The sequence below is a fragment of the Oenanthe melanoleuca genome, chromosome 1 (genome assembly GCF_029582105.1).
Source record: "Oenanthe melanoleuca isolate GR-GAL-2019-014 chromosome 1, OMel1.0, whole genome shotgun sequence".
Lineage (NCBI taxonomy): Eukaryota > Metazoa > Chordata > Aves > Passeriformes > Muscicapidae > Oenanthe > Oenanthe melanoleuca.
This window is the reverse complement of record NC_079333.1, coordinates 111,099,503-111,126,113: the sequence shown is the minus strand read 5'-3', so window position 1 is coordinate 111,126,113 and position 26,611 is coordinate 111,099,503. Positions and strand designations below refer to the sequence as shown.

At 45.3% G+C, this 26,611-nt stretch overlaps 1 protein-coding gene across 6 annotated transcripts in view; it reads right to left on the bottom strand.

Moving 5' to 3' along the window:
- ITSN1 (intersectin 1) overlaps positions 1 to 26,611 on the bottom strand; it is a 112,609-nt gene that overhangs the window by 51,966 nt on the left and 34,032 nt on the right. For 5 of the 6 annotated variants that reach the window (XM_056488802.1, XM_056488794.1, XM_056488812.1 and 2 more), the window contains 12 exons: positions 25,730 to 25,890; positions 23,810 to 23,968; positions 23,172 to 23,265; positions 20,669 to 20,769; positions 19,939 to 20,002; positions 17,532 to 17,669; positions 16,603 to 16,718; positions 13,547 to 13,809; positions 11,698 to 11,847; positions 11,362 to 11,502; positions 6,861 to 6,948; positions 6,167 to 6,306 (listed from right to left, as the gene is read on the bottom strand). In XM_056488802.1, the coding sequence (XP_056344777.1) occupies positions 6,167 to 6,306; positions 6,861 to 6,948; positions 11,362 to 11,502; positions 11,698 to 11,847; positions 13,547 to 13,809; positions 16,603 to 16,718; positions 17,532 to 17,669; positions 19,939 to 20,002; positions 20,669 to 20,769; positions 23,172 to 23,265; positions 23,810 to 23,968; positions 25,730 to 25,890 (1,615 nt within the window). The remainder of the gene's footprint in view (positions 1 to 6,166; positions 6,307 to 6,860; positions 6,949 to 11,361; positions 11,503 to 11,697; positions 11,848 to 13,546; positions 13,810 to 16,602; positions 16,719 to 17,531; positions 17,670 to 19,938; positions 20,003 to 20,668; positions 20,770 to 23,171; positions 23,266 to 23,809; positions 23,969 to 25,729; positions 25,891 to 26,611) is intronic. The other variant, XM_056488822.1, reaches the window with a different exon arrangement.

Sequence of the window (26,611 nt, the reverse complement as noted above, 5' to 3'; positions counted from 1 at the left end):
ACACCAGTTTTTGTGGTTTTGGATATTGACTCTTAGGGGAATACTGGTTTTGACTTGAGGCCTTGGAGAAGGTTTTTGAATTGGAGTGATGGAGTTAAAGTTGTGTGTGTGTAGTTAAATAGAAGTGTGTGATTTCACACGGTGAAGGGTTTGAAATTTGAGATTTTTAGAATATAGTAATAGGTGTGGGACAAGATGGAGGTTCTTGGGTGTTGTTTCTTTTTGTTTGCTTTTTTTTTTTTCTTGATTTTGAATAGTAATTTTTGGTTGGATAGTTAATATTGTACTATGGGTTACAGGAGTTTAGTTACTGGGTTAAGAGTATAAATAATCCAGGTGCCTTTTTTAATTGAATTGTTTAATTTTAAAAGACCTTGTAACTACTTGATTCACTTCAATTTTGTTTGTTTTTAGCTGGTTAGAAGTGTTGCAGAACTCTCTGTACTTCAGATAAAATCTAATAAACAACTAAGTTCGAATGTGAGAAAATTTGTTTCCTTTGTGTTTTTAATCCTGACTCTGAGTGAAGACAGAAAAAAGCGAAGACAGAAAAAAATGAAGACAAGCCACTAATGAAATGGTGCAGTTCCTACTTTTACAAGTTACTTTCAGCACCCCAAGGCTTTGCTCATTTGCTCATGCCTGGGGTGCAGGACAAGGAATGCCTTACCTTAAAAGCAGAGAAATTGTTACCCTGGCATTTAAATCCAAACAGACCAACAAGGAGGATTTGAGATGTTACAGCAGCCACATTCATTATGTTGAATAGGAATTCCAGCATTTCATAGAGCAGAGCAATATTCACTATATACAAAATATTCACTATATCCAATATTCATGACATACAATATCTGCTACAAAACCCTTCATGGAGAAATGGAGCTGGTTTGGCCCAGATTGTGCCTTTTTGACAGAAAGACAACAGGACTTGGGATATTCAGGGATTACAGTCCAAGGTTTCCATCAGATCTTGTCCCCTTGGGCCAAGCAGAGCCTTTGATCCCAGAGGGAAGGACCCTGCAGTTCTGTGCTCCCTGAAGCTTCTCCAGGACAAACCTTTCCTGCCCCATTCCCAGCTCCCAAAGCCTCTTTTGGCCTTGGCAGACAATTCCTCCCCTCAGCCCCTCCTGGGGGATTTTGGGCAAAGGAAGGAAGCTGCCAGTTCTGTCCTACCTGGAACCACAGATTACAGTGATGTGCAGGGATACTTCCCATCCAAGTGTTTGCTTTTGAAAAATTCTGAAAATCATGACCAAAACAGGCAATTTACTTAAACTCTAGAAGTTCCAGATAAGCAAAAGACAAAAACAACTCACTAGAGCTGTGCCCAATTCCAGGCACACTCCTCACTCAGACATAAGGATTAGATAAAAATCCAATGCTAAACTCTCCTCTCTGCTTTTGTTTCTAGCAAGCACTGACTCACTGAAACACTGCACACTCATCTGCTGAGGGAAAGTGAAGCACATAACTGGAGGAGGCTCCTCACTCAGAGAGAGCTGGGTCCTGCCTGAGCAGGGCATGGAGACCTTTGGGAAGGAGTGTAAGTGCTGGATGCAGCCCAGGAGGAGCGCCAGGCACTGCAGCATTGCCTCTTCCACTGCCACTGACTGGAAGAAAGAAATGCTGAGATGTAAAGAGGGGTTGGGGAGCAGGACCTGCCCTGCTGACACTGACACACAGGCACTGACAGCCACAGGACACACACACACACTGGGACAGCCTTCATTTCCACCAAAGCTGATGGTGGAAATGCACCAAATTCTAGAAATAATTTCAACTCCAAAGGACACTGCTTTTGCCAGGCACTGGGGAAAAATTCTCAGGAGAACTATTTCAGAAACAGGAACTCATTCCTTGGGCAGGAACAGCAGCAAGAAATTCTGGATTCTTCCATGTTACAGGAAATGGGCATTTGGTGCTTGGAGATTGGAGTCACATGCAGCCTTGGAGTTTAGATCCAGGGATTTTGGGCAGGAATTCTTTATCCTGAGGGTGGGAAGGCCCTGGGATGGAATTCCCAGAGCAGCTGTGGCAGCCCCTGGATCCCTGGCAGTGCTCAAGGCCAGGCTGGGCAGTGGGAGGTGACCATGGCAGGGGTGGGATGGAATCATCTTTAAGGTCCCTCCAACCCAAACCATTCCATGATTCTAAAATAAACAAGTGATCAGTTCCATTTTATTGATACTTGTATCAATATTAGTTATTAGACCTCTAGATCTTTTAGATTTTTAAAGAGAGCAGAAGTTTCACTCCTTCAACTATAAGACACAAAGAAGTGGCCAAACTTTGAAGCTTTTAACAAACTCAGTTACTTCACAGTCAAATACAGCCCAATCCACAAGATTGTTATAAAATTGTCAAAAATGCCCCAAATCTCATTTGAAAGTATACCTGAGCACCAACAATCTCCTGAAACCAAGTGGTTCCACCTACAGATATCCAATACTACAATTCAAATGATCTGATTTGAAATATTAATAGTATTTTGTAAGCCTGAAAGCTGTTGGTGGAAATGCACCAAATTCAATATATATTTCCATCTCCAAAGGACTCATCAGAAGCAACTGAAATCAGTGGTTTTGGAAAGATGACAAAAAGATCCAGCAGGAAAAATAATCTTATTTATCTCCCTAATCACTCCAATGATATTAAGACACACAGCAAAGATAATGTAATTTAACACTTGTAAAAATAATTCACTTATTACAGAACATAAAAACATGGAGACAAATCCAGAGTATCCTGTAAACTGCTGTGGTTGGAAAAGTTGCCTGGTAAACTAAATTACCTTGATTAAATCCAGAGTTTCTAATATATTTGTTTGATACAAATATATTTTTAAAAGGAAGATTTCCATCTTTCCCATCTTGACCTATTGTCCCTTCATTTACAAGAAACCTTTATCATATTTAGAGTTCAGATGTGGTGGAATTGTTGAGACACAATTTGAAATATTTCCCACTTCACTGTGAGCATTATCCAGCTGCCTGATAATCACACAGATGGCACACCCAGGAACTGAGAAGTTCTTCTGCTATTTAGGGAAATTATTAATTCACTATTATTTACAAGCCAATTTCTACCTACTGTCAATGTCAGTCACTTTTCCACTGGTGGTTCCTAAAGGTTGTTGCAGATTTTTGATTTTTTAGGTAATTGCATGTGAGAATTGTGGAAGTTTATAATGACCTGGTTTGGAGTGATAAGAGAGATGTGTGTTCTCTGTGGGTGGAGAACTCCCACTGCACACAAATCCCAGTTAATCCCAGTAAACCAGGATTCTAGGAAAACCTTCACTGGTCTTGGGCATAAAATCTCAGGGGTCTGGGCAGGGACAGGGCTGGGACCTTGTGGGAAATGGATTTGTAGAGAGTTTTTAGGGCCTGACACAAGGCTCACACACATCTGTATGCAAATTTGGAGATAAGAAATGCTGATTTAGAAATGCCATGGAATTGGACAGATGTTGTTGAGAGAGAAATGGAGCTGGAAAAAAGTTCCAAAGGATGGCCTTGCCAATAAAACTAGATAATTTGCAGAAATAGAACTGTGAAAGATGCATTGTAATGGAACCCACAAGGGGTGATTTTAGATGAGGGGCTTTAAGGCATTTTACAGCAGGATGTGACAAAAGTTGATAGGCCAAGAAATGCTTATAATGTGCTGTAATTAGGAAATAATTGGCTTTTGATTGTGATAACATAAATTATATCTGTATTGTCTCATCCTTCATATGAGACTGAAAATAGAATAAAAGTTTTTTAAAAATCTCTCAGTTGCCCCAATTCTGGGTTAGAAAAGGGCAAAATCCAACAGGTCCTTCCCACTCAGGACATTCTATGATTCCATGAAGAACAACAGCCATGAAATCACTGCTGCACTCAGCAGCTTCTGAGTGGCTGTTCTACCCTTCCATGCTGAGCCTAAAAGGGGTTTTTAGGGATTTAAATCCACTGTAAAAATTCTTCAGGCCCCCAAAATACACCTTGCAAATCTTGAGAAACTCCAAAAGGGATGTGTTGGGTTGATGTGACCAGCAATGTGAATTCTGTCCCCATCTGTTAACCCAGCTGGGGCAGTGCCCCTGATCTCCTGGCACACATTATCTGCTCATGGGCCATCTTTAAACCAGCTGGGCAATCATCTTTATCTTCCCACAGCCCATCCTCCCTCCAGGAGATATCTCCTGTTCATGGCCACTGAGTCCCAGGGCATGACTGATAAAATTCCATCATCCCATGGGAGATGCTCCAGCCAGGGGAGGAGCCAAGCCTTTCCTACCCAGATAAAAACTGAGATTTGGGACACCAAGGAACCTTCTTCCCACTGGATTCCAGAGGAAAGCCAGACCTTTGCACATCATCCCTGGAGCTTCAGAGGAAACTGCACCTTCTCCAGGAGCACTGCTCCAGCTGAACCACATCTGCCCCTGCAGGAGGATGCAGCCACCATTGAATGGGACTGTGCCAACACCCTGACTGACTGACGGGTGTCAGCTTGGATTCTGATTCTGGCAGGGCTGGGATTGTTCTGTGTAATACTGCATTGCTAGTTTAATTTTCCTAGGAAAGAACTGTTATTCCTAATTCCCATCTGTTTGCCTGAGAGCTCCTTAATTTCACAATTATTATAATAATTAGGAGGGAGGGGGTTTGCATTCTCCATTTCCAAGAGAAGCTCCTGCCTGTATTGGCAGACACCTGTCCTTCAAACCAGGACAACTCCTCATCAATTTATTGAAAACAATTTTCCTGTTCCACTGCAAAATCATTTTCCTTCAGTCAAGGCATTCCTGGATTCCTGGCATATGCTGATAAATCTGTGCTTAATGGGAAACCTCAATTTTTAATTGTTGTCAGATTGGTATCTGTGAAGTGCAATCCTTCAATATTTAAAAGACTGAATTTTGAGTGATTGGTTTGTTGGTTTTGGTTTTTGTTTTTTTTTTCTGCAAGACTGTTCACCCCTTTCTTATTTATGTTTAGGTAATTTATGATTAAACCAAATACAGATTAATTTTAGAATTAATATCCTTTGGTCCAATTAATCACTTTTAAAGGTCTCCATTAAAAAAATAATGCCCAAGAAGCACAACATGCAAAGATGTATCCAAAAACCACTTATGAAGAAAAATTAGGTGAGGTTTAAACCTCAAGGATTAATTAAGCAAGGATTAGACCATTCTCTTTTCTTTTAAATATAAATTGTGCCCATTTTGTTTATTCTGTGTCTGACTCTGCAGAATTTCTCCCCTTCCATCCTCCCTGTCTCAGACTGGGAGAGTCATCCTCAAATAAACCTTAAAACAGGGCCTCATCTTTAATTTTTCCTATTATTATTAATAATTCCAATTTAGACAAGCTATTTGTTGCTTAAATTCAATCCCATCTAAATTTTTTATTTAATCCCAGTCTATCAACTTTCATAAAACTTCATTAATGTCTCTGTGACAGTGATTTTCCTGCTGAATACTTACTTGTAGCACAATTTGTGAAACCTTGCAGGAAATGGAGCATTTTTGTCAGGAGAACCCACCAGTGGAATTAGCAATAAAATAACTGAACACTGAAATATTTTATGAAAAAATGAATGCTATCAAAAGTTTGTAACTACAGACTGATTTGCAATTTCTCTCTGTAGAACCCTGATATTGCTGGTGCAGAAATACACAAAAAAATCAGAGTTTTAACAAAGACTGAGCAGTGAAGCATGAAACCACAAACCACAGGCAGCTACACTCAGGGACAAGCAGGAGCACACAGACAGCAGATAACAATTCTGGGTGGCAGGAGAAAATCAAGTCTCTCTTATTCAAGATTTCAATTTGAACTCCTGATTCCAGCAGATTTCCTGACCTCATCCTGCACTTCTTGGATGCAAAAGCACAGAAATTGGTAATTTCATTTTTGCCATAATAGATTTGGAATCAGGGCTCAAATTTCCTCCTGAAGAGACTCTGCAGATTAAATTGATTCAAACCTTGAATTTGAAAGCTGAGCAGCATTTTCTTAAAATAAAAATTAAATAAAATCCTCAACAGACAGATTTGAGAATGCTCCCCAAAGTGATATTCTTAATCATTTCAGTTAATTTCTTTTCCCCACAATCAGGTTAGAAAATAATTAACTGAACATTCAGAAAGGCTTAAGGAGTCCTGGCTTACCTTCAGCTGATTATTGAAAATATCAATTTCCTGCAGTTTAGATCTGGTTTCTTTCTCCACCTCATCCAGCTGCTCCCGGAGCTGCTGCCGTGCCAGTTCCTTGGCTTCCAAGGCTCTCTTGATGGTGAGCAGGGAATCCCCTGGTTTGGAACACATTGTTAAGTCAGTTTTCCCTTCCATGGAACAGTTTAGAAAGCAGCATTTTCCCACCTGCACCTTGCAACACACTGTCTGGATATCAGACTCCACAGTTTTCTGGTTCTGCCATGTGATGACTGATTTGTGTGTTCTCCTGAACCATCAGGAAACAGTGGCAGCCTCCAGGGGCACTTCATTTAAAATGGGCTTTTCTTTAAAACTCAATTTTGCTTTCAACAGCTTATGACTTGGAAAATGAACAGAACAGACACCCCAAAAATTTAACAATGCAGTTTGAAAATCCTTTGATTTTGGCAAGGCCCAATCAAAATACTCTTTCCTTAAAGGCAAATAAATGACAGTGACATTCCAACCTGAGATGGCTAACAACCTTTTTCTGGCTCTAATTACAATCTGAGCCAACATTTCCATGCTGGTAAGTATTGGCTTTGGGGATCTATAAGGCAAAAAGACCCATTCTATTATCATCAAAGGGTCACTTTTGGAAAGGGGACACTGCAGGGAGGGAATGTGTCCTGCCCCAGAATGTACTCACTGTGCAAACTGTTCTGCTGCACTTGCTTGAGCTGATCATTGAGCAGCTGCTTCTCTGGGATCAGCCTGCCCAGCATCTGCTGGGACTCCTGGAGCACAGGCAGGGAAAACAAGAACAGAGACAGGCACAAAGCTGAGTGAGGGACAGCTCCAGCCATGAGACCTCTCATTTTCATTTCTGCTTTAATTTTTCCCTCACTGAATGATGTATGATTGCTTATTTACCTCCTCTGTATAACTGCTCTTATCCAAGCACTGTCTGTGTGATCCCCACAGATCCCAGACATTCCCTGCCAGCCCACAAGAGTGGAAATGTCAAATTGATCTGATTTTTACTGAATATTGAACCTGGCTTGGAATTACCCAAAACTGAGGTCAGAGAGACAGGACTAAATTTAAGGAAATGTTCAAACAAGCTCTTACTACACGTTTAATTCTGATTTTAATAAATGAAACACAGAATCCCAAATCCCTGAGCTGGAAAATCCCTCCCAGGCCAGGCAGTCCCAGCTGTCCCCATCCCCACCTTGTCCCCACCTTGTCACCTGAGTGCCACCTCCAGGTGCCACCTGCAGGGATGGGGACCCCAAACCTCCCTGGGCAGTTCCAACCCCTGAGCTCCCTTTCCATGGGGAAATTCCTGCTGCTGTCACCCTGAGCCTGCCCTGCCCAGCCTGAGGCTGTTCCCTCTCCTCCTGGCCCTGTTCCTGGAGCAGAGCTGATCACTCTGGCTGCACCCTCCACTAGAATTAATAATATTAATAATAGTGTTAATGATTAGTAACTTAGGTCAGGAATAGAAAGACAAATGTTTACAGGAAGGAAAAAATAAAGAGTTTCCTTTTAAAGGAATATATTCTGGCCAAAAGCCACCAAGCACAAGCCCTGTGGGGTGAGAATTCCTGAGTCCTCAATCTCTCCAGAGTTCTTGGAAGACGATTCTGATCTCTCTCAAACTCAGCACATGGTTGGAAGTTTGTGAACTGCTGTGTCACAGGGATCCCTGCAGAAGATCCTCTCCCTCTGAAGAATCCCATAAATGTATTTCCTGTACAACTTTCCAGAGCACCAAGTGCCACCTCACACACTTTTCTGAGGCCTGGACCTTCCAGCTCAAGTTGTCAAAACCTTCAGCAGCACAAGGTGAAACAGCACCTGAGTATCAACATCCCATCCTCCCTACAAACCCTGGAACTTCTCTGAGCAGCTCTCTGGAGCTGCAGGCTTTTGAGGAATCAAGCAGCTGACAGCTTCCATTTGTCATGGGGGATTGCAAATTACTTCACTCATGCTAAGAATAAATGTCCCCTGATCCCTGAACACCAGAGTGAGCCCCAGGGGGGTTGTGGGCTCAACAACATCTTTACTCTGTACAAAGAGATTTGAAATTATTTTTTGCATTTCTGGAGCCCATTAATCTGTGGGATTGTGGTGCTGGCAGGTCAAGGCACAGATTTGCAGTTACAACATTTGTCTGTTGGCTCCCCAAGTCCAGCCAGAATTGCAGAATTCATGGATTCTCTCTGCTGAGAACAAACCAAGTCAATTATTGTCATTCCCCCTTCCTTCCCTGGCTTTACTGGATTGAAGCAAAGAATTGCCCAGAGCAGCTGTGGCTGCCCCTGGATCCCTGGAATGTTCAGTTCCAGGTTGGACACTGGGGCTGGAGCAGCCTGGGACAGTGGGAGGTGTCCCTGCCATGGCAGGGGTGGCACTGGGTGGGATTTAAAGTCCATCCCAACACAAGTCATGCTGTGATCCCACAATTCCATTAAGTTTTCATTTTGGTTCCAAGAAGCCAGGACTGAGGGCACTGCCATGGCTCTGGGCTGTGCCACTCTCCTCCTGCCAGACCCTGATGGGGCTCTGCAGTGCCCAGCTCAGCTCTGAGCATTTTACAACAACTGCAGCCTCCTGTGAGCTCCTTATGCTCCAGAAAATACCCAGAGACATCACTCAGACAGCACAGCCAAGGACTCCAGGAATTCACAATGAGCAAAGCAGCAAAATTCAGATAAATTACAGATTGGATTATGAGGAGCTGCACGTGTTCAGCTGCAGGGCCTGACACAGCAACAGAGATTTCCCAGCCCCTCAGGGAGATCCTAAAGCTGGATACCCTAAATCCTCCCCACACTGGGGCAGCCCCACTGCCTTGGCTGTCTCAATCAAAGATCAGAAGCTGTTGGAAAGTGTCCAGAGGAGGGACAGGGGGATGGGGAAGGGTCTGGAGGGACCCTATGAAGTCACTCAGTGCAGCCTGGAGGAGCCTGAGGTCAGGGACAGCACCAGGGAGAGGCTGGAGCAGAGCCAGGAGGGATTTGGGATGGATTTTAGGGCAAGGTTCTCCCCCCAGAGGTGCTGGCACTGCCCAGGCTGCCCAGGGAATGGGCACAGCCCTGAGGCTGCCAGAGCTGCAGGAGCTCCAGGGATGCCCAGGCTGGGATTGTTGGGAAGGTCTGGGCAGGGCAGGGTGGGACTGGGTGATCCCTGGGGGTCCCTTCCAGCTCAGGATATTCCATGGCTGCCATTCTGGGACTCTTATCTGCCTGGGACAAATGGGAAACATCAATGTACACAATATATACACAATATATACACAATATATACACAATATACACACAATTTATAACCTTGCTCTGCCCATGCAGGGCGTGGAGGAGCTTTAAGGCCCCTTCCAAACCCAACCCCTCTGTGTTCTGTGATTCTGAGAGTGCTGCAGATCAACCAATGGACATCAACATGAAACAGAAATTCTCCTTCTCCAAGAACAAAAAGCACCACAGGACAGCATTTGAGGGTGGAATGTGACCACAACATCAGCTGCTTTGTCTGTAAAGGCCAGAACACTTGCAAACATCCCAGATTACTCAACACACAGAATACTTTGGGGACTGTGTAAGGATAGAGAATGCCAAGGGACCAGGAAGGGCAAGTCCTGTTTCCTGAAAGCACAGCCAGCCATGGAATGAGCACCTAGCCAAGAACACCCACCACAGGATTGCACATCCCTTCCTTGTGCTGGAGAAACAGATGAGAGAAATTAATGGCATCAGAAACTCTGGAAACTCGTGCAACAAGAAATGGCCAAGAGTTGAGTAATGTCCCACGTGGCAGGGGAAATCAAATCCCAGCTCCTGCCCCTTGGACAAGGGAAAAATCTCTTTAAACCACCTGGGAGCCAAAGGAGGCGAATGATCCCTGCAGGTACTGAGCACAGATGTGTTCCAGGTGTTGGGAGAGCAGGATCCCTCTGGACATCCTGCAAGGACCTGAGCAGAGAGCTGGCACACAGCTCCATCAGCAGCATTAACTGGGACACCACCTCTTCCACAAGTTTAATGAAACTGCATCTTGGGAGTAATTAATAGGCTGAAGAATAATTACTCCTCTGAACTAACTCATCTTCCCACAGGAAGTGTCAGATGTATTAAACTAAACTATTTCCAATGAAGAGACATCACCCTACAAAGATAATGACAACATTGACTTTTCAACCTATTTGAGAGTCTAGAGGATGAGAATTTCCTTTTATAAAACTCATTTACATCTTTAGTCTGTCCTCTACAGATGAGATAGGAAAATTTACAGGGTATTTGAAAAAATACTACTTTTTCAGGAAAAAGTTTTAAGGTTCTCCCCAGACAAAATTTCTCCTAAGTAGTGACATTTTCTGGGATCACAACTGGGATAAAACACCTCAAGTGACTCTAAGGGTAATATCAGAGGTGAGAGCAGCCATCAGCTATTGCTGCTAAAGCACCTCAAAGCCCAAAAGAGAACAACAGCCAGGGAAAGCAGGAGTGAAGCTGGGTTGGAACAGCAGGATTAGGTTTTAAGGCAAGTTTTACACCTCAGCTCCATCAGTGTGAGATTCTTTGTAGTGGCACAAACACACTGCAAGTCCCCATGAACCAAGAATTAATTTCAAGCCCAATGAAGTATTTAATAAAGAGAAGAATTCCTAAATCAAATACTACAACCCATAAAAAACACTTACAAACTACAAAGAAAATTCTTTCACTAAAGGCAGACACTCAGGTCCAACTAAATGTGACAGAATTTTATATCAGTAAGAAAGGCAAATGCCAGGCTTAGATCAACTCCCTGCTTTCACTGGGAACTTCCACTTTGAAAGTTCATTATTTTTTATAATTAAAAAAGAAACATCAACAAGCCACTTCACTGCAGTCAGTTCTTTCCCCCAGCACATAAAAAATACACATTGGGCAATTTCCTTCTCCATCCCCAAAAACAGCTGGAGCCAAAGGACTTCCTGCTCCCCAGAGCAGGAGCCCAGCAGGATGAAGGGATAATCCCAAATGTGCCTTCAAGTGTAGGAAACAATTCCAAAACACCTCTGAAGGACATGAATTTACAGGAATGAGAACTTACCTACAGTGATCCTTTAAGTGTGAGGAGCAGCTCATTGCTCAGGATATTGATGTTTTTGAGGAGATGAAAATTCAAGGCTAAGAATAAAATTAGAGAAGGTTTCTTACCTGTAGCTGCTGCTGCAAGTGGGTGATTTCTGCAATTCTGAGTTCTCTGGATTTATTTGTACTTTCAATTTCTTGTCTTTGGGTCGACAGCCGACACCGGATATCCTGAAGCTTCCCTTCCAACTGGTTCCTTTTATCATTCTTCAAGAGACAAGAAAAATATCTATTTTATTTATTGATTGATTGATTGATTTTACTGAAACATTTGGTCATGCAAGTCAGGATCTAAAAACTACTTCTACTCCGTATTTAAAATAGAAATGAGAGAAAACAGAGGCAGGGCACAGTCACCACCAGGCTGTGCTTGTGTGTTTGAGCTGCACCAGCAGCACTCACCAGAGCCTCCAGCTCAAATTCCAGGGTTTTCTTCTTAGCCTTGAGCACCACAATGTCCTCCTGCTCCTTGTTCCTCTGGTTCAGCAGCTCCTGCCGCCGGTTCCGCTCCCACTCCAGCTGCCTCTGCCTCTCCAGCTCCCTCTTGGCAGCCTGCAACCCAAAATAAACACCAGTGACTCTGGGTATTTGTGTTCTGATTCATTTAGAGCATTGGTACAATGCACAAACACCTGTAACTCTGGGTATTTGTGTTCTGCTGTTCATTTAGAGCATTGGTACAATGCACAAACACCTGTAACTCTGGGTATTTGTGTTCTGATTCATTTAGAGCATTGGTACAATGCACAAACACCTGTAACTCTGGGTATTTGTGTTCTGATTCATTTAGAGCATTGGTACAATGCACAAACACCTGTAACTCTGGGTATTTGTGTTCTGATTCATTTAGAGCATTGGTACAATGCACAAACACCTGTAACTCTGGGTATTTGTGTTCTGATTCATTTAGAGCATTGGTACAATGCACAAACACCTGTGACTCTGGGTATTTGTGTTCTGAGGTTAATTTAGAGCACTGGTACAATGCACAAACACCTGTAACTCTGGGTATTTGTGTTCTGCTGTTCATTTAGAGCACTGGTACAATGCACAAACACCTGTAACTCTGGGTATTTGTGTTCTGAGGTTCATTTAGAGCATTGGTACAATTCACAAACACCTGTAACTCTGGGTATTTGTGTTCTGATTCATTTAGAGCATTGGTACAATTCACAAACACCTGTAACTCTGGGTATTTGTGTTCTGATTCATTTAGAGCATTGGTACAATGCACAAACACCTGTAACTCTGGGTATTTGTGTTCTGGTGTTCATTTAGAGCACTGGTACAATGCACAAACACCTGTAACTCTGGGTATTTGTGTTCTGGTGTTCATTTAGAGCACTGGTACAATGCACAAACACCTGTAACTCTGGGTATTTGTGTTCTGGTGTTCATTAGAGCATTGGTACAATGCACAAACACCTGTAACTCTGGGTATTTGTGTTCTGGTGTTCATTTAGAGCATTGGTACAATGCACAAACACCTGTAACTCTGGGTATCTGTGTTCTGATTCATTTAGAGCACTGGTACAATGCACAAACACCTGTAACTCTGGGTATTTGTGTTCTGAGGTTCATTTAGAGCATTGGTACAATGCACAAACACCTGTAACTCTGGGTATTTGTGTTCTGGTGTTCATTTAGAGCATTGGTACAATGCACAAACACCTGTAACTCTGGGTGTTTGTGTTCTGAGGTTAATTTAGAGCATTGGTACAATGCACAAACACCTGTGACTCTGGGTATTTGTGTATGGGGGGAAGAGAGAGAAGTAAGAGAATAAAAGGGTGAGGGGGTGAGGGAGTAAGGTAAGAGAGGGGTGGTAGCAGTGAGAGTAGGAGAGCGATTTCCTGTTTACAATACAGTAAATCTTCTTCTGTGATGAATATTCTAATTTCCACTAACCAATCTAACACAAGATACAAATTCTGTAGCATTTACATACAGCCTGTAAGAATCCTTACATTACCATAGTGTATTATACTTTGAATTCTAAAAACTACTCTTTGGACCCTGGCAAGGTCTTCTCTGACCTTTGGAGCTGCTCTCCAGCAGAAGACATTGCTCTACCAAGAGGGGATCACTTTCAGCTGCCCATCCTATTGTCTTCTAGTTATTCAGTAACTGAGTTTGGTATCTCAAAAGTGGTTTTCATTTCAATCTGGCTCATGGTTTCCATATTCTCAGAATCTCAGCATTCATATTTGTAAGGTCTTCCTGGCTCACCCTTCCCAACCCAGGAGCTCACCTCCCTCCTCTCGATCTCCTTCCTCCTCTCCTCCTCGCGCTGCCGCTCCAGCTCCCGCTGCTTCTCCAGCTGCTTCTCCAGCTCCAGCTGCCGCTTGCGCTCCTGCTCCTGCCGCTCGCGCTCCTTGCGCTCCTGCTCCTGCCGCTCCAGCTGCGCCAGCCGCTCCTGCTCCTTGCGCTGCTGCTCCAGCAGCGCCTGCCGGCGCTTCTCCAGCTCCAGGTTCCCCCGCTCGAAGTTCTCCCGCTTCTTGTCCTCGAACGTCACTGCGAGCAGGGGTGAAAGGATGGGACAAGTCCTCAAGTTAACTCTGACTTCAAACTGAACCAACTGCTGGGTTTTGCTCTTTTCTGACCCAGAGACTGGGCAACTGAGAGGTGTTTTAAAAAATTTTTGTTCCATTTTTAGTTTCATGTTGTGTTGGGTTGATGTGCCCAGCAATGTGAATTCTGTCCCCATCTGTTAACCCAGCTGAGGCAGTGCCCCTGATCTCCTGGCACACATTATCCGCTCATGGGCCATCTTTAAACCAGCTGGGCAATCATCTTTATCTTCCCACAGCCCATCCTCCCTCCAGGAGATATCTCCTGTTCATGGCCACTGAGTCCCAGGGCATGACTGATAAAATTCCATCATCCCATGGGAGATGCTCCAGCCAGGGGAGCAGCCAAGCCTTTCCTACCCAGATAAAAACTGACATTTGGGACACCAAGGAACCTTCTTCCCACTGGATTCCAGAGGAAAACCAGACCTTTGCACATCATCCCTGGAGCTTCAGAGGAAACTGCACCTTCTCCAGGAGCACTGCTCCAGCTGAACCACATCTGCCCCTGCAGGAGGATGCAGCCACCATTGAATGGGACTGTGCCAACACCCTGACTGACTGACGGGTGTCAGCTTGGATTCTGACTCTGGCAGGGCTGGGATTGTTCTGTGTAATACTGCATTGCTATTTTAATTTTCCTAGGAAAGAACTGTTATTCCTAATTCCCATCTCTTTGCCTGAGAGCCCCTTAATTTCAAAATTATAATAATTTGGAGGAGGGAGGGGGTTTACATTCTCCATTTCAAAGAGCAGCTTCTGCCTTTATTGGCAGACACCTGTCCTTCACAGCAGGACACATGTGAAGGGTGAGACAATACATATGTTATAATTTATGTTATCGCAATCAGAAGCCAACTATTTCTTAATTATAATACATTATAAATGTTTCTTATAGTGCACCCTTTTTTATGAAAGGTGCATCTTCCACAGTTCTATTTCTCCAAAGTATCTAGTTTGATTTGCAAGGCCATTCCTTGGAACTTTTTTCCAGCTCCATTTTTCTCTCAACCATATGTATCCTATTCTATGGCATTTCTAAGTCAGTGTTTCTTATCTCCAAGTTTGCATACAGATGCACACAGTGTGAGAACTCTACAAATCTATTTCTCACACCAACCACATAAATAAATCCTAAGGAGTCCCAAGCAAAGTGAATCAACCTGCCAGCAGCAGAGGATGCAGCTCTGGATGGAAGGATAACAGCTGCACAGGCCAGCCTGGGGTTGGCATTAGCATTGACATTGCTGATCCTGATGCCTTGGGGTTTCAGCTTTTATATTTTTCAGGATTTCTGCTGCTTGGTGTCTAACTCTGAAACTTCTTATTAGGTGTTAGTAAGTTCTCTTCACAGTGTGGTGACAAAACAAGCCCTTTCTAGCTAGAGAATCATGGACAACTGGTACCCAAAAATTAGAAACAACAGCAAGGGAAAGGGGGCTGACACTTCATAGCCTGGGGCTGTGCTTGGACAATTGACCCCAATGTGTAGATGAACCAAAAGTTAAAAGTGTAAAACATCTTGGATTTGATCTGGGTGTAGCCCCAGTCAGGTTCTTGCACTGCCCAAGGTGAATCCTTTCAATAAATTCCTGTTGCTTTTGCTCTGTCTGGTGTTTGTTCCAGGTCAGCCTTTCCAGGCAACAATGCCCTCAAAGCCACATCCTCAGAAATCCAGAGAGGGAATTTCCATTCCCATTCCTCAGGCCTCCAGCTTTCTCCACAAAGCTCAGCAAGTGGGGAGAATTTAGACAAACCATTCTCCAGCTGATCCTCCATGAGGACACAGATCTGGAATTCCTCTGTACATTGGATAATAGCAGCAGCACAAGAGCCAACACTTCCATTAGTGCAGAGCAAAGAATTCAGCTGCTGACATCATCAAAAGGCCATTATACAAATGACCAGAACTTATTTAAAGTGGATGCTCTCATTAGATTACTCATTACTGTCAGGAAAAGAAATGGTGTAGGTCCTTGAGCAGCTGAGCCCAGGAAGTCTGGATTCCTGCAGATCCACATCCTCATCACTTACTGTCCTAAAAGAACAGCCTCACCTCCAGCACAGCTTCCCTGACATCCCCCTGCACTCCTTCCCCTCACTCCTCAGCACCTCCATCCAATTTACCTTCTGTTCCTTTCCCACAGCCCAAATCCCAGATTCTTCTCCCTTGTGGCCAGCAGAGACATTTTTGGGATGCAGGGCCAGGGACACCCCATGTTGCCTTGGTTGGCCCAACAGCTGCTGAACCTGCTGAATTCTTGTCTTCTCCAGCTTGTGCCCCTTTCCAGCTGCCAATTCCCTCTTCCTGTAGTTCTCTTCCTGGGACTGCTGGAATCTGTTTTAAGCCCCACACTGTCACACAGACTCCAAGGAGACAGGTCTGTGTGGGAACACTGGGATCTCTCACAGAGCACCTCAGCCAAGCTTTGCTCCACCTAAGCCAGAGGATGAAGGCTGCAGGAATTTCTCCTTGCAATCCTGTGCCAGGGCTGCAAAGGGCTGCCTGTGAGGGGAGCCTGAAGGCTCTTCCCACCTCCAGTGCCACCAAGCCCAAGGATCAGGCACAGGCATGAGCTGGACCCATCAATGTCCTGGCTGTGCCTCTGACCTGTCCCAGTCTGCTCTGGAAAAGACAACACGCCTCAGTCAGCCCATGTAACCTCCCAGGCTGTGACCTGATGAGAAAACCCCTCTGGGAGCAGCACACTAAATATCCCAGCTTGCCCTTGCTCACCTGGTAATTTCTTTTCCAGTTGCTGCTGTTCTTCTTCCAGTGCTGGTTCTTCTGGTAACCTTTGGTCTACAGACACTGAGCTGGCAGCAGAAATGCCACTGCCAGAGCGGACCCTTCTGCCAAGGAAACAGCAATTGCAGGGGGTGAACAGAACCCAGGCCACCCACATGATTTATGATTTAATGGTGAGATCAGATTAAATACAAGGATGTAGTGTCTCATGGTACTTAATGTTAATTCAGTGCTGCCCAGAGGGTCTCACTCAGCCTTTGCCTCAGGAGAACAGGATTTTCCAGGATCCCAGCAGTTCACTGCTGAGCTGAGAATCCCAGTCCCAAATTCTGCTTCCAGATGGATTCAGCCCTGTCCCCAGTATCTCTCACTTGGGGGGAGATTTTCCCCAACCAGTCTGGGTTTGGGGAAATGCTGACTTCAGCAAAAATACAGCAAAAACAGCAGAGACAGAGGAAGAGCTCACTACAGTCAAGCCAAAAGCAAGATCCCAAGTGGAATACATAAAAATTGGACATCTTTAGGAGGATACCTGAAGAACATAGAATAAAACACTTATTTTCATTGTTGTTACTGTCTTCCCAACTATTTCTCCACAAAGAAGTGAAATGGAGCAAGAGAAGTGACCCCATTGCTCCCAAACCCAGCTGTACCAAAAGAGGTCTGGATGTGCTGCAGTGCAAATCCATATTGGAATTCCAATACATTCCAACTGCTCCACAGGAGTATAAGCCTGAACTTAAATTTAGATTTCTGTGGCCAGACTGAGCAGGTTTGGAAGGTGTGCCAGCACAAACACCCACCCAAACCCTGTTCCTACAGGGCAGAAGGCGAGGGGTCAGTGTCCTGTACACTCAGAACCATCCCAAATGAAATCCAAAACTCAGGAGTGAGATCCCCAGGGGATGAGCAGTTACCTGAAGGAAGGTGGGATGAACTCTGGGGGCAGTGCAGGTGGCAGGGGCTGACCAGACATTGCTACATCAATGAGGTGCATAGCCAGGATAAACTCCTCAGCTGTCAGCTTCCCATCTTGATCAATGTCAGACAGATTCCTTGTTAAAGGGAAGGGACAAAGCAAGGAAATTATAAAAGATTAAAAATCACTGTTCAAAGGCATTGTTTCAATATATACAGTTCCAAATTCATTCAATTTTTCACTATTTTTTCCACACTACTCTGCTTTTTCAAAACAAATGAAAAGCAAGCCCCAAATGCTTCCCTATTTCCCCCATTTCTGGTGGCTGTCTGCTGAAACCCAGCCTTGCAGCCATGGCTTCTCCTCCACCTGCTCTGAGTGCTGCCTGGAGCACGGGCCAGAGAAGGAACTTCAACCAGTGCAGTTCTCCTGAACACCAAAAAGAACCAGCTCAGGTGTTTAGCAGAACTTTTAGGTTTGGTCTCCTTCCTCCCTGGAGGCTCCTATCTCACATTCCAGGGCACCCACTGGCAGGGAAATCAAAGCCATTTATGTTCTAGTCCTGACAAGCACCTGGCATCATGCACATAATAAAAATGAAGGAGTAATGTCTCTGGATGGCTCCAACAGAGGCACAAAATGCTTTTACTCCTGTTAAGGTGGTGTTGGACAAAATTAACAGCCAGGGACAGCCCCCAGGGAGCAGCTGGAGCTGGGCCAGGAGGGATTCAGGTTGGATTTTAGGGAAAGGTTCTTCCCCCAGGGAATGGGCACAGCCCCGAGGCTGCCAGAGCTGCAGGAGCTGCCAGGGATGCCCAGGCTGGGATTCTGGGGGGTCTGGGCAGGGCAGGGGTGGGACTGGGAGATCCCTGGGGGTCCCATCCAGCTCAGGATTTGTTTCTCCAGCATGCTGCACTATAATCATGCAGGAAAATCTCCCATGGTACTGTGAGAATCAAAGGGAAATAAGAGAGAAATTCTCTAGAAGTCCCAAGGCACAGGACTTTGCTGATAGGATTTAAATTTGGGACACAATCACAGCCTTGCCAACCCACACCTGTGACACTGAGCTCCCCAGGCTGGAGCAAGGAACAAGGCAGGACACTGGGAAGGCAGCAGGCACAGAAATGACTGATCAGCTGGGTCCTGTCCTGATACCTGGGTCAGAGCTCCCAGGGCAGCACAAAGGCTGAGCACCAACTTGTTCTGCTACTCTGGCATTTAAAACCTTTCACTCACTAAAAGCATTAGAGCTCACCCTACAACTTACTAACTTACTTCTACTTAAATGTTCACTTTATGTGTGAGTGGCTTAATGCTCTTCAATCCATCCAAAGGCTTTAATTCAATCCCTGCACCTTGATTCCTCCCTGAAGGATTCAGAGAACCCCCTAAGTCACTGACATCCCTCCAACATCAACTCTTCCCTTTCAGTGTCTGAGTCAGGGATTTCAGCCCAGCACTGACAAAGCTCACCCCAGACAGCAAACCCAGAGCAGGGCTCAGGAAAGGACCAGCAAGAGCTGGAATATCAATTCCTGCTGTCAGTGCACTGGCAGATGGGAATGTCCCCAGCTGAGTGAGAGCCTGTGCAGCTCCTGCAGTGAGCTGGTGGCAGCTGCCTGCCCACACAAGCACTCCAAGGCTGGCAAAAGCTGAGCATTTCTTGGTTAATCATCTGCTGGGGGACTGGGCTGATTTGTTCTTATCCCTTTGTTAGGAAACAGAGAAGGACAGAGTGGTTTTTAATTTATAACACAAGTCCCAGTGCTTTGCAAAGAGAACAAGTGCAGCTGAATGGCCTTGTCAGAGTGACTGCACCACTGCCATCCTCACACTGAGCCCCTGGGCCAGCTCCAATGCTGCTCCAGCAAACACTCCTAAAGGACAGAAGTTAATTAGGAACAACTTGCCATGGGGCAATAAAAACATAATAAAGTTCAGCAAACAGCAAGTTGGAAGGCAAAAGGGAAGCTGAGACAAATCCTTTGAATTCCATTATTGTAAAGGTCTGTAAGTGCAGCCCCTGGGAAATCAGCCCTCCCAAACCCATGGAAAAGGCAGAGAAATCTCACAGAAAGTGTGGTTTGGGATAAAAATCCTGTTCTACCACCCTGGAGCTCCATCAGGGGATGTGGAAGGCACAGGATGCTGAACATCTGCTCTGCCTAAAAACCCAGCATTGAACCCCAGCTTCCAAAACATCACACAAAAGATGCTCCTGGTGCTCTTGTGGAATAGTATTAATAAAGGCATAGAAATTCAGGTTTTGTTTATAAAGTTACACATGATAAAGAGCAAGGTGTGATTCATCAGTGAGACTGAAAATGGAGAAAACCCCACAGACTCCAGTGCAGAGGTTTCAATAGTTTGTGTTTTGATGGAAATGGAAACATTTATTTTACCATATTGTAGCCAGCTGAGCCTGGGGTAAACTTGACTGCATGAGAATCGTTCTTGCTTGGGGACCTAAAAAGGGAAACAAATATCAACAAAGTAAATAAGAGATGTGACCAGCAGGAACTCAGCTCCCCCACATAACCAAGAAATAGTATTTCACTTCTGCACAACAACCACAGAATCCCAGATTGGTTTGGGCTGGGAGAGACCCAAAATCTCACCCAGTGCCACCTCTGCCACGGCAGGGACACCTCCCACTGTCCCAGGCTGCTCCAGCCCCAATGTCCAACCTGGAACTGGGCACTGCCAGGGATCCAGGGGCAGCCACAGCTGCTCTGGGCACCAAATCACTCAGATTAAAACCCAAGAAAGCTCTAAACCACAGAGACATGCACCAGAACTGGTAAAACCAAGCCAGGGGACCAGTCTAGTCTCTCCCTGGAACTGGACACTGCTCAGCAGTGGGTGAAACAAGCACTGGAAATAGCTGCACAAGTTTCCCCAGAATCACTTTCCAGAAACATTTCCCAGGTCAACTTTACAGAAAATAAAGGAAAGATGGCAATAAAATGATCCCAGTTGTGATGAATATTTGCTTCTAAACAAGAGCATGAAGCACTTGGGAAAGTCAAACAGAAAAATACTGATGAGTTTCTTACTGTGTGAACACCCTCAGTGGCATTTAATTGGCTCTTAGAGCTGGAAAGAAGGAGACAGCAGGAGCTGTGCCAGTACCTGTCAAGTGTCCACTCATGGTTTTGTCGTGGCTGTTGAAGAGCTGCCGGTACTTGAGGCGCGAGGACTGAGGCACAGCCCACTCTGCCACAGCAGGAGAGCTGCAAGGACAGCAGGAGAACAGAATTGGGAACCTCATCTCAGCAAGGCAATGGGAACAGTCACAGAGCATAGATCACACAAGGGTTTGGGTGGGAGGGACCTCAGAGCCCACCCAGAGCCACTCCTGCCATGGGGACACCTCCCACTGTCCCAGGCTGCTCCAGCCCCAGTGTCCAACTGGAACTGAACATTCCAGGGATCCAGGGGCAGCCACAGCTGCTCTGGGAATCCATCCCAGCCCCTCCCAGGGAACAATTCCTAATTCCCAATATCCCATCAAACCCTACTCTGCAGCCATTCCCTGTGTCCTGTCCCTTCCTGCCTTGTCCCCAGCCCCTCTCCAGCTCTCCTGGATCCCTCCAGGCCCTGCCAGGGGCTCTGAGCTCTCCCTGCAGCTTCTCCTGTCCAGGTGAGCACCCCCAGCTCTTCCAGCCTATCCCATAATACTCTTACATGTGGCTTCTACACCTGCAAATACTTTGATTTCTAGGAGATAAACCTTTCTATGAATAAGCACAGACAGATCCTCAGTGGGTTCTCCACTGGCCAGGAAAATGCAGGAAGAGCAAAGATCACCCTGCAGGAACCTCAACTCTTCAGCCCCCTCACAAGAGGCTGAAGTGCTGCACTGAGACCATAAAAATGTGCCTGAAAATGTTCTTTCCCCCAGTTTTGCTGTGAAGATGGGGAGGTATGAGGTGCCCAGAGCAGCTGTGGCTGCCCCTGGATCCCTGGCAGTGCCCAAGGCCAGGCTGGACACTGGGGCTGGAGCAGCCTGGGGCAGGGGGAGGTGTCCCCATGGCAGGGGTGGCACTGGGTGGGCTCTGAGGTCCCTCCCAACCCAAACCATTCCAGGATTCCATGATCTAATATTTCCTGCTATTCCTGAAACCACCACAGGTTTGACATCTTGTTTGCAAACATTTATCACAATTCAGTCTCTTGGAAGATGATTTTTTTTTTAAGAGTTTTGCTTTTTTTCTTTACTGGCAGAGAATGAAGGAACTTAAACTGTTCAGAGGAGCTACAAGCTTTTACCTAAACCTAACAGGAAATGCAGAATAACATCCCATTTTACTCTGGCTTTAACTGCTTCTCTTACCCAAATAAAGCTGATGAAGGAAAACAAATGTAAAATATACTGGAAATGCAGAACAAAGGCATGGAAAAGCTACATTTCAATGTAAAGTTTCTCATAATGGAACTCCAGTAAGGAATGCAATATTCCCAGTTTTAATTCATTCCCATTGTAGGCTTGAGTTCATTTGCAGCTCTAATTTCTCAGGCTTGAAGGCTGAGAAATCCTAATTCTGAAAAACAAGGAGCTGAGTTTTTCTGCCTTTAGGCACATTCAAACTCCGTCCTTTTTTTGACCTTATAAACCATTCTCACATGATAAGACACAAACCAATATCTCTGTTTCTATTTTTGATTTCCAAACTCTTGAGCTTTAATAATATCTCCTCATGGGAGCAAAGCAAAAACAAGCTACTCCTTCAATAATGAAAATAAGAAAAAAGGCTAAATATTTAATTTTTAGCCATAGGAATTTCTCCTCAGTTTTGCTGGACTGGGGATTCCACACATTTTAACTTCTGAATTACACATAAATTATAACACAGCATCCCTATTCTGTTCCTGGCCAGTTTAAATTTCAGAAAGAAAATTAATTGTTTTGAAAGACTTTTTAATTATGTAATTAATAATCATTTTAATTTGTTATTATTTAATACTGAGTAGTGTCACTTATCTAATAGCAGGGCAATAGACAAGCCTGCAGAAGGAAAAGAAAATAAAACCAGATCATTTCATTGTATCCCAAGCCATCTTCCTCTTGAAAAAAACCTGTGCCATAGATCTGTGAGACAGATGATTTATAAAGACTTTGGGAAATCTCTCTTACCTCCTCTAAGGAAGTTCTATTTTATTAGATCAAATTTTTTTAAACAAGACTAAAACCCTTTTTGCACAACCACTTGGAATAATCTAAAAGCCTTTTAAGTGATTTTTTCACACAGAACTTGAATATAGAAGAAACAGTGATGTGGAGTGCATTGAAAACATGAGACCTATTAAATATTTTGCTTTTAGCAATTATCCTGGAGTTGCTAATTTTAAATAATGTATATTTGTCTTGTTTTCACAGTACCAGGAGTGTCTGTGCACGATGCAGGTTTTGTTTATAGAAGCAAAAGCTGCTCTAAAAATCAAGTGAGGTAATGTCAGCACTGTTAGTTAATTATTTTATTTCCATGATTCTCTGCTCCTGGAGCATTCCCTGTAAAGCCACAGCACCCCATGGAATGCTGAAGTGCTACCTCTGCAGGGTTTCTGCCACAGCTATGATTTCAGACACCCCTTTGGGAAAGGAAGGAGTTTTCCCTCCCTGCCCCAGCCCCACCTGGCCACGTCGAAGGATTGTGCCTTCTGCAGCTTTGCATTGAGCTGAGCTCCCGGCCCCGAGCGGCTGAAGGAAGAACTCTTTGGCAAAGTGGCTGGGAAGAGAGAAAACAGGGATTTATTGCTATTCACAGTGAATATTCACCAGGCAATTCCCAAGACATTCATTCAGCTCCTACATCAACTACAGCCACTGTGGGTCTGATGGGAAGTTTTTAACGATATAAAGATCAGAGCAGAGGGAAACACAAGGGCACTTCCCACAGCTTTATGGAAACTCTGTTGATACCAAATTATATTTTGGTACAATAGAAACCATATGTAGTTCAGCACTAAAGTCACCCTAACAAGCAGCAGTACTTCAGTAGCTATAAAGAGGCAGGAGAGGCCCAATTTCCAGGCACCAGTTTCCTGGCAGGCTCATTTCTCCAGGCGCTGTTTTATTTTCTCACCACGAGGGACTCCTGCAGGAGGCCATGTCCACATTCCTTCTTTTAGCTCTTCTCCAAGTGTGCCAAGTGGGCTAAAGCAAAGCACAGTCCTTCCCCAGAGGCAGCACTGGGAGTGGCTCACTCCAGTGTCCCCAGGAAATGCAGGGGAGCTGTTAGGAGCAGCAGACAGAGAGTGAGAGCAGCGTACCGGCGTGAGCGAAAGCAGGCAGGGGCTGGATGACAGCAGGAGCTCCGTTAGCCAGGGGAGCAGGGACAGAGGACACCAGTGGGGGGGACATCCCCACCACTGGGATGGAGGCCATGGGCACACTGCTGAGGGATGGCATGTTGGCAATGCCCCCGAGACCTAGGGGGGAGAAAAGCACAGGTTGGTTTTTTGTGATGTTTTGACAGACCAAATTTACTTTCTCATTATGGCTGCTAATACTATGGATGAAATGTGCTTGGCAGTTCCTCTGTGGGGGATCAGTTGGTATTTAAAAAGCCTACTCTGGATCCAGGATCAGTGCTCCAGGATAAGAGCTCCAGGATCAGTGCTCCAATATCAGTGTCCAGGATCAGTGTCCAGGATCAGTGCTCCAGGATCAGTGTCCAGGATCAGTGCTCCAGGATCAGTGTCCAGGATCAGTGCTCCAGGATCAGTGTCCAAGATCAGAGCTCCAGGATCAGTGCTCCAGGATCAGTGCTCCAGGATCAGAGCTCCAGGATCAGAGCTCCAGGATCAGTGTCCAGGATCAGTGCTCCAGGATCAGTGCTCCAGGATCAGAGCTCCAAGATCAGAGCTCCAGGATCAGTGCTCCAGGATCAGTGCTCCAGGATCAGAGTCCAGGATCAGAGCTCCAGGATCAGAGCTCCAGGATCAGTGCTCCAGGATTAATGTCCAGGATCAGTGTCCAGGATCAGTGCTCCAGGATCAGAGCTCCAGGATCAGAGCTCCAGGATCAGAGTCCAGGATTAATGTCCAGGATCAGAGCTCCAGGATCAGTGTCCAGGATCAGTGTCCAGGATTAGTGTCCAGGATTAGTGTTTCTGGCTTGGGTTGGGATGAGACAGGACAGAGCCATGGGGACAGCACAGGGGTCAGAGGCTGAGGGGGGAGCACAGCTGCAGGGAACCAGGGAGGTTAAGGAGGGTCAGTGGTGCCAGGGGAAGAACAAGGGGTGTGCAAAATGGGAACAGTGGAGTCTCCCATCTGGCTGGGGTTTGAGGGGGCTCATTTCATTTTGCCTTTTCTCACTTAACCCTGTATTTGCTCTACCCAGTTTCACTGTTTTTTCTTCAAAATAATTTTATTTCTTACTGAAAAATTTGTGGGGGTTGCAGTGGATCAAACCACACTGCTGCAAGCAGTTTATCAAAGGAACTGTTCCTTTTCCCTAGGACATTCAGATGGGATATTGGGCAGGAATCCTTCCCTGGGAGGGTGGCACAGGGTGCCCAGAGCAGCTGTGGCTGCCCCTGGATCCCTGGCAGTGCCCAAGGCCAGGCTGGACACTGGGGCTGGAACAGCCTGGGATAGTGGGAGGTGTCCCTGCCATGGCAGGGGTGGGATGGATGGGATTTATGGTCCCTTCCATTCCAAACCATTCCATGATCCCCAGGCACCAATAACTGAGGAACAGCAAAGACTAAAGCAGAAAGGGAAAGAACCTCTCACAACAGGACCAAGGTGTCAGAGGTTTGGCCTTATTTAGTTATTTTCCTTTCCCCATCCCACCTTCCCTACTCTTTTCTTAGAAATGAAGGTGACTTTGGCAATACTTCACTCCTACCAGAGCAGTGCTGCTCATCAGAGCAGGAGGTGCAGGGACTGTAAAAACTCAAGAACAACAGAGCAGATCTTGCCAAAGCTGGAGATTCAGTAATGCCAACAGTTTAAACCACAACTCCAGCAATCTGGAATGCACCAGAGCCAGGTTTGGTGTGGAGCAAACAGGAGCTCAGCTCAGGTAAAAGCTCAGTGTGATTTGTCTCAGCACATGTGCAACACCAGGGATTGAGTCTATGTGCTTTTTCCTAAAATTTTCTTGGAGAAACTGCAGAAGGACCATGGATTGCTGCAGTGCCAGGTGACAATGAGGAGCAGAGAGGAGAAGAGAGAGCTTACCAAAGCCTGGGGCAGCGGGCAGGGCGAGGGGCGGCTGCTTCATGACGGGCGGCAGCGCGGCCGGGAGCTGGTAACCCTGGAGCTTCAGCTTGATCAGCTTCATGGCTATGGAGAACTCCAGGGGATCCATCCTGCCATCGTTGTTCATGTCAGCTAGAGCCCTGCAAAACAGTGTTTGCACCTCACAGTTACATTCTGGCACCAGCAACTGCAGCCTCTGCCCTGTGAGGAGCAGCTCACACAGGTGTGGATGATGCAGGGAATGGAGAACCAGGAGGGGCTGAGGGAGCTGGGAAGGGTTTGGAGAATTCCTGAGGGAGCTGGGAAGGGTTTGGAGAATTCCTGAGGGAAATGGGAAGGGGCTGGAGAATTCCTGAGGGAGCTGGGAAGGGTTTGGAGAATTCCTGAGGGAAATGGGAAGGGGCTCACTCTGGAGAAAAGGAGGCTCAGGGTGACAGCAGCAGGAATTTCCCCATGGAAAGGGAGCTCAGGGGTTTTGGAACCCCTGTCACTGAAAATTTCTGTACTGACAAGCACTAACCTCCCAAAAATACTACTTTTAACCTAAGGCTTCCAAAATTAAGTAATAAAACTAAAATTATGGGTGTATAGTTTAAATAGAAGTGAGTGATATCACATAGTCAGAAACTTAGAATTTAAGGTTTTAGAATATAATTAAATAGATAAAGCAAAATGAAAGTTTTAGGGCAGAAGTTTTGCCCTTCTTCTTTACCTTTTTCTTCATAAGTTTGGGTGATGTTTTGTAATTAAATAAAAAAAATCCACATTACAAGCCATGAGTAATTAGTTATTAAACTAAAAGTAAAAATAATTTAAGTGTCATTGCTTAACTGGACAGTTTTCCCTTAAAAAACCTTGACA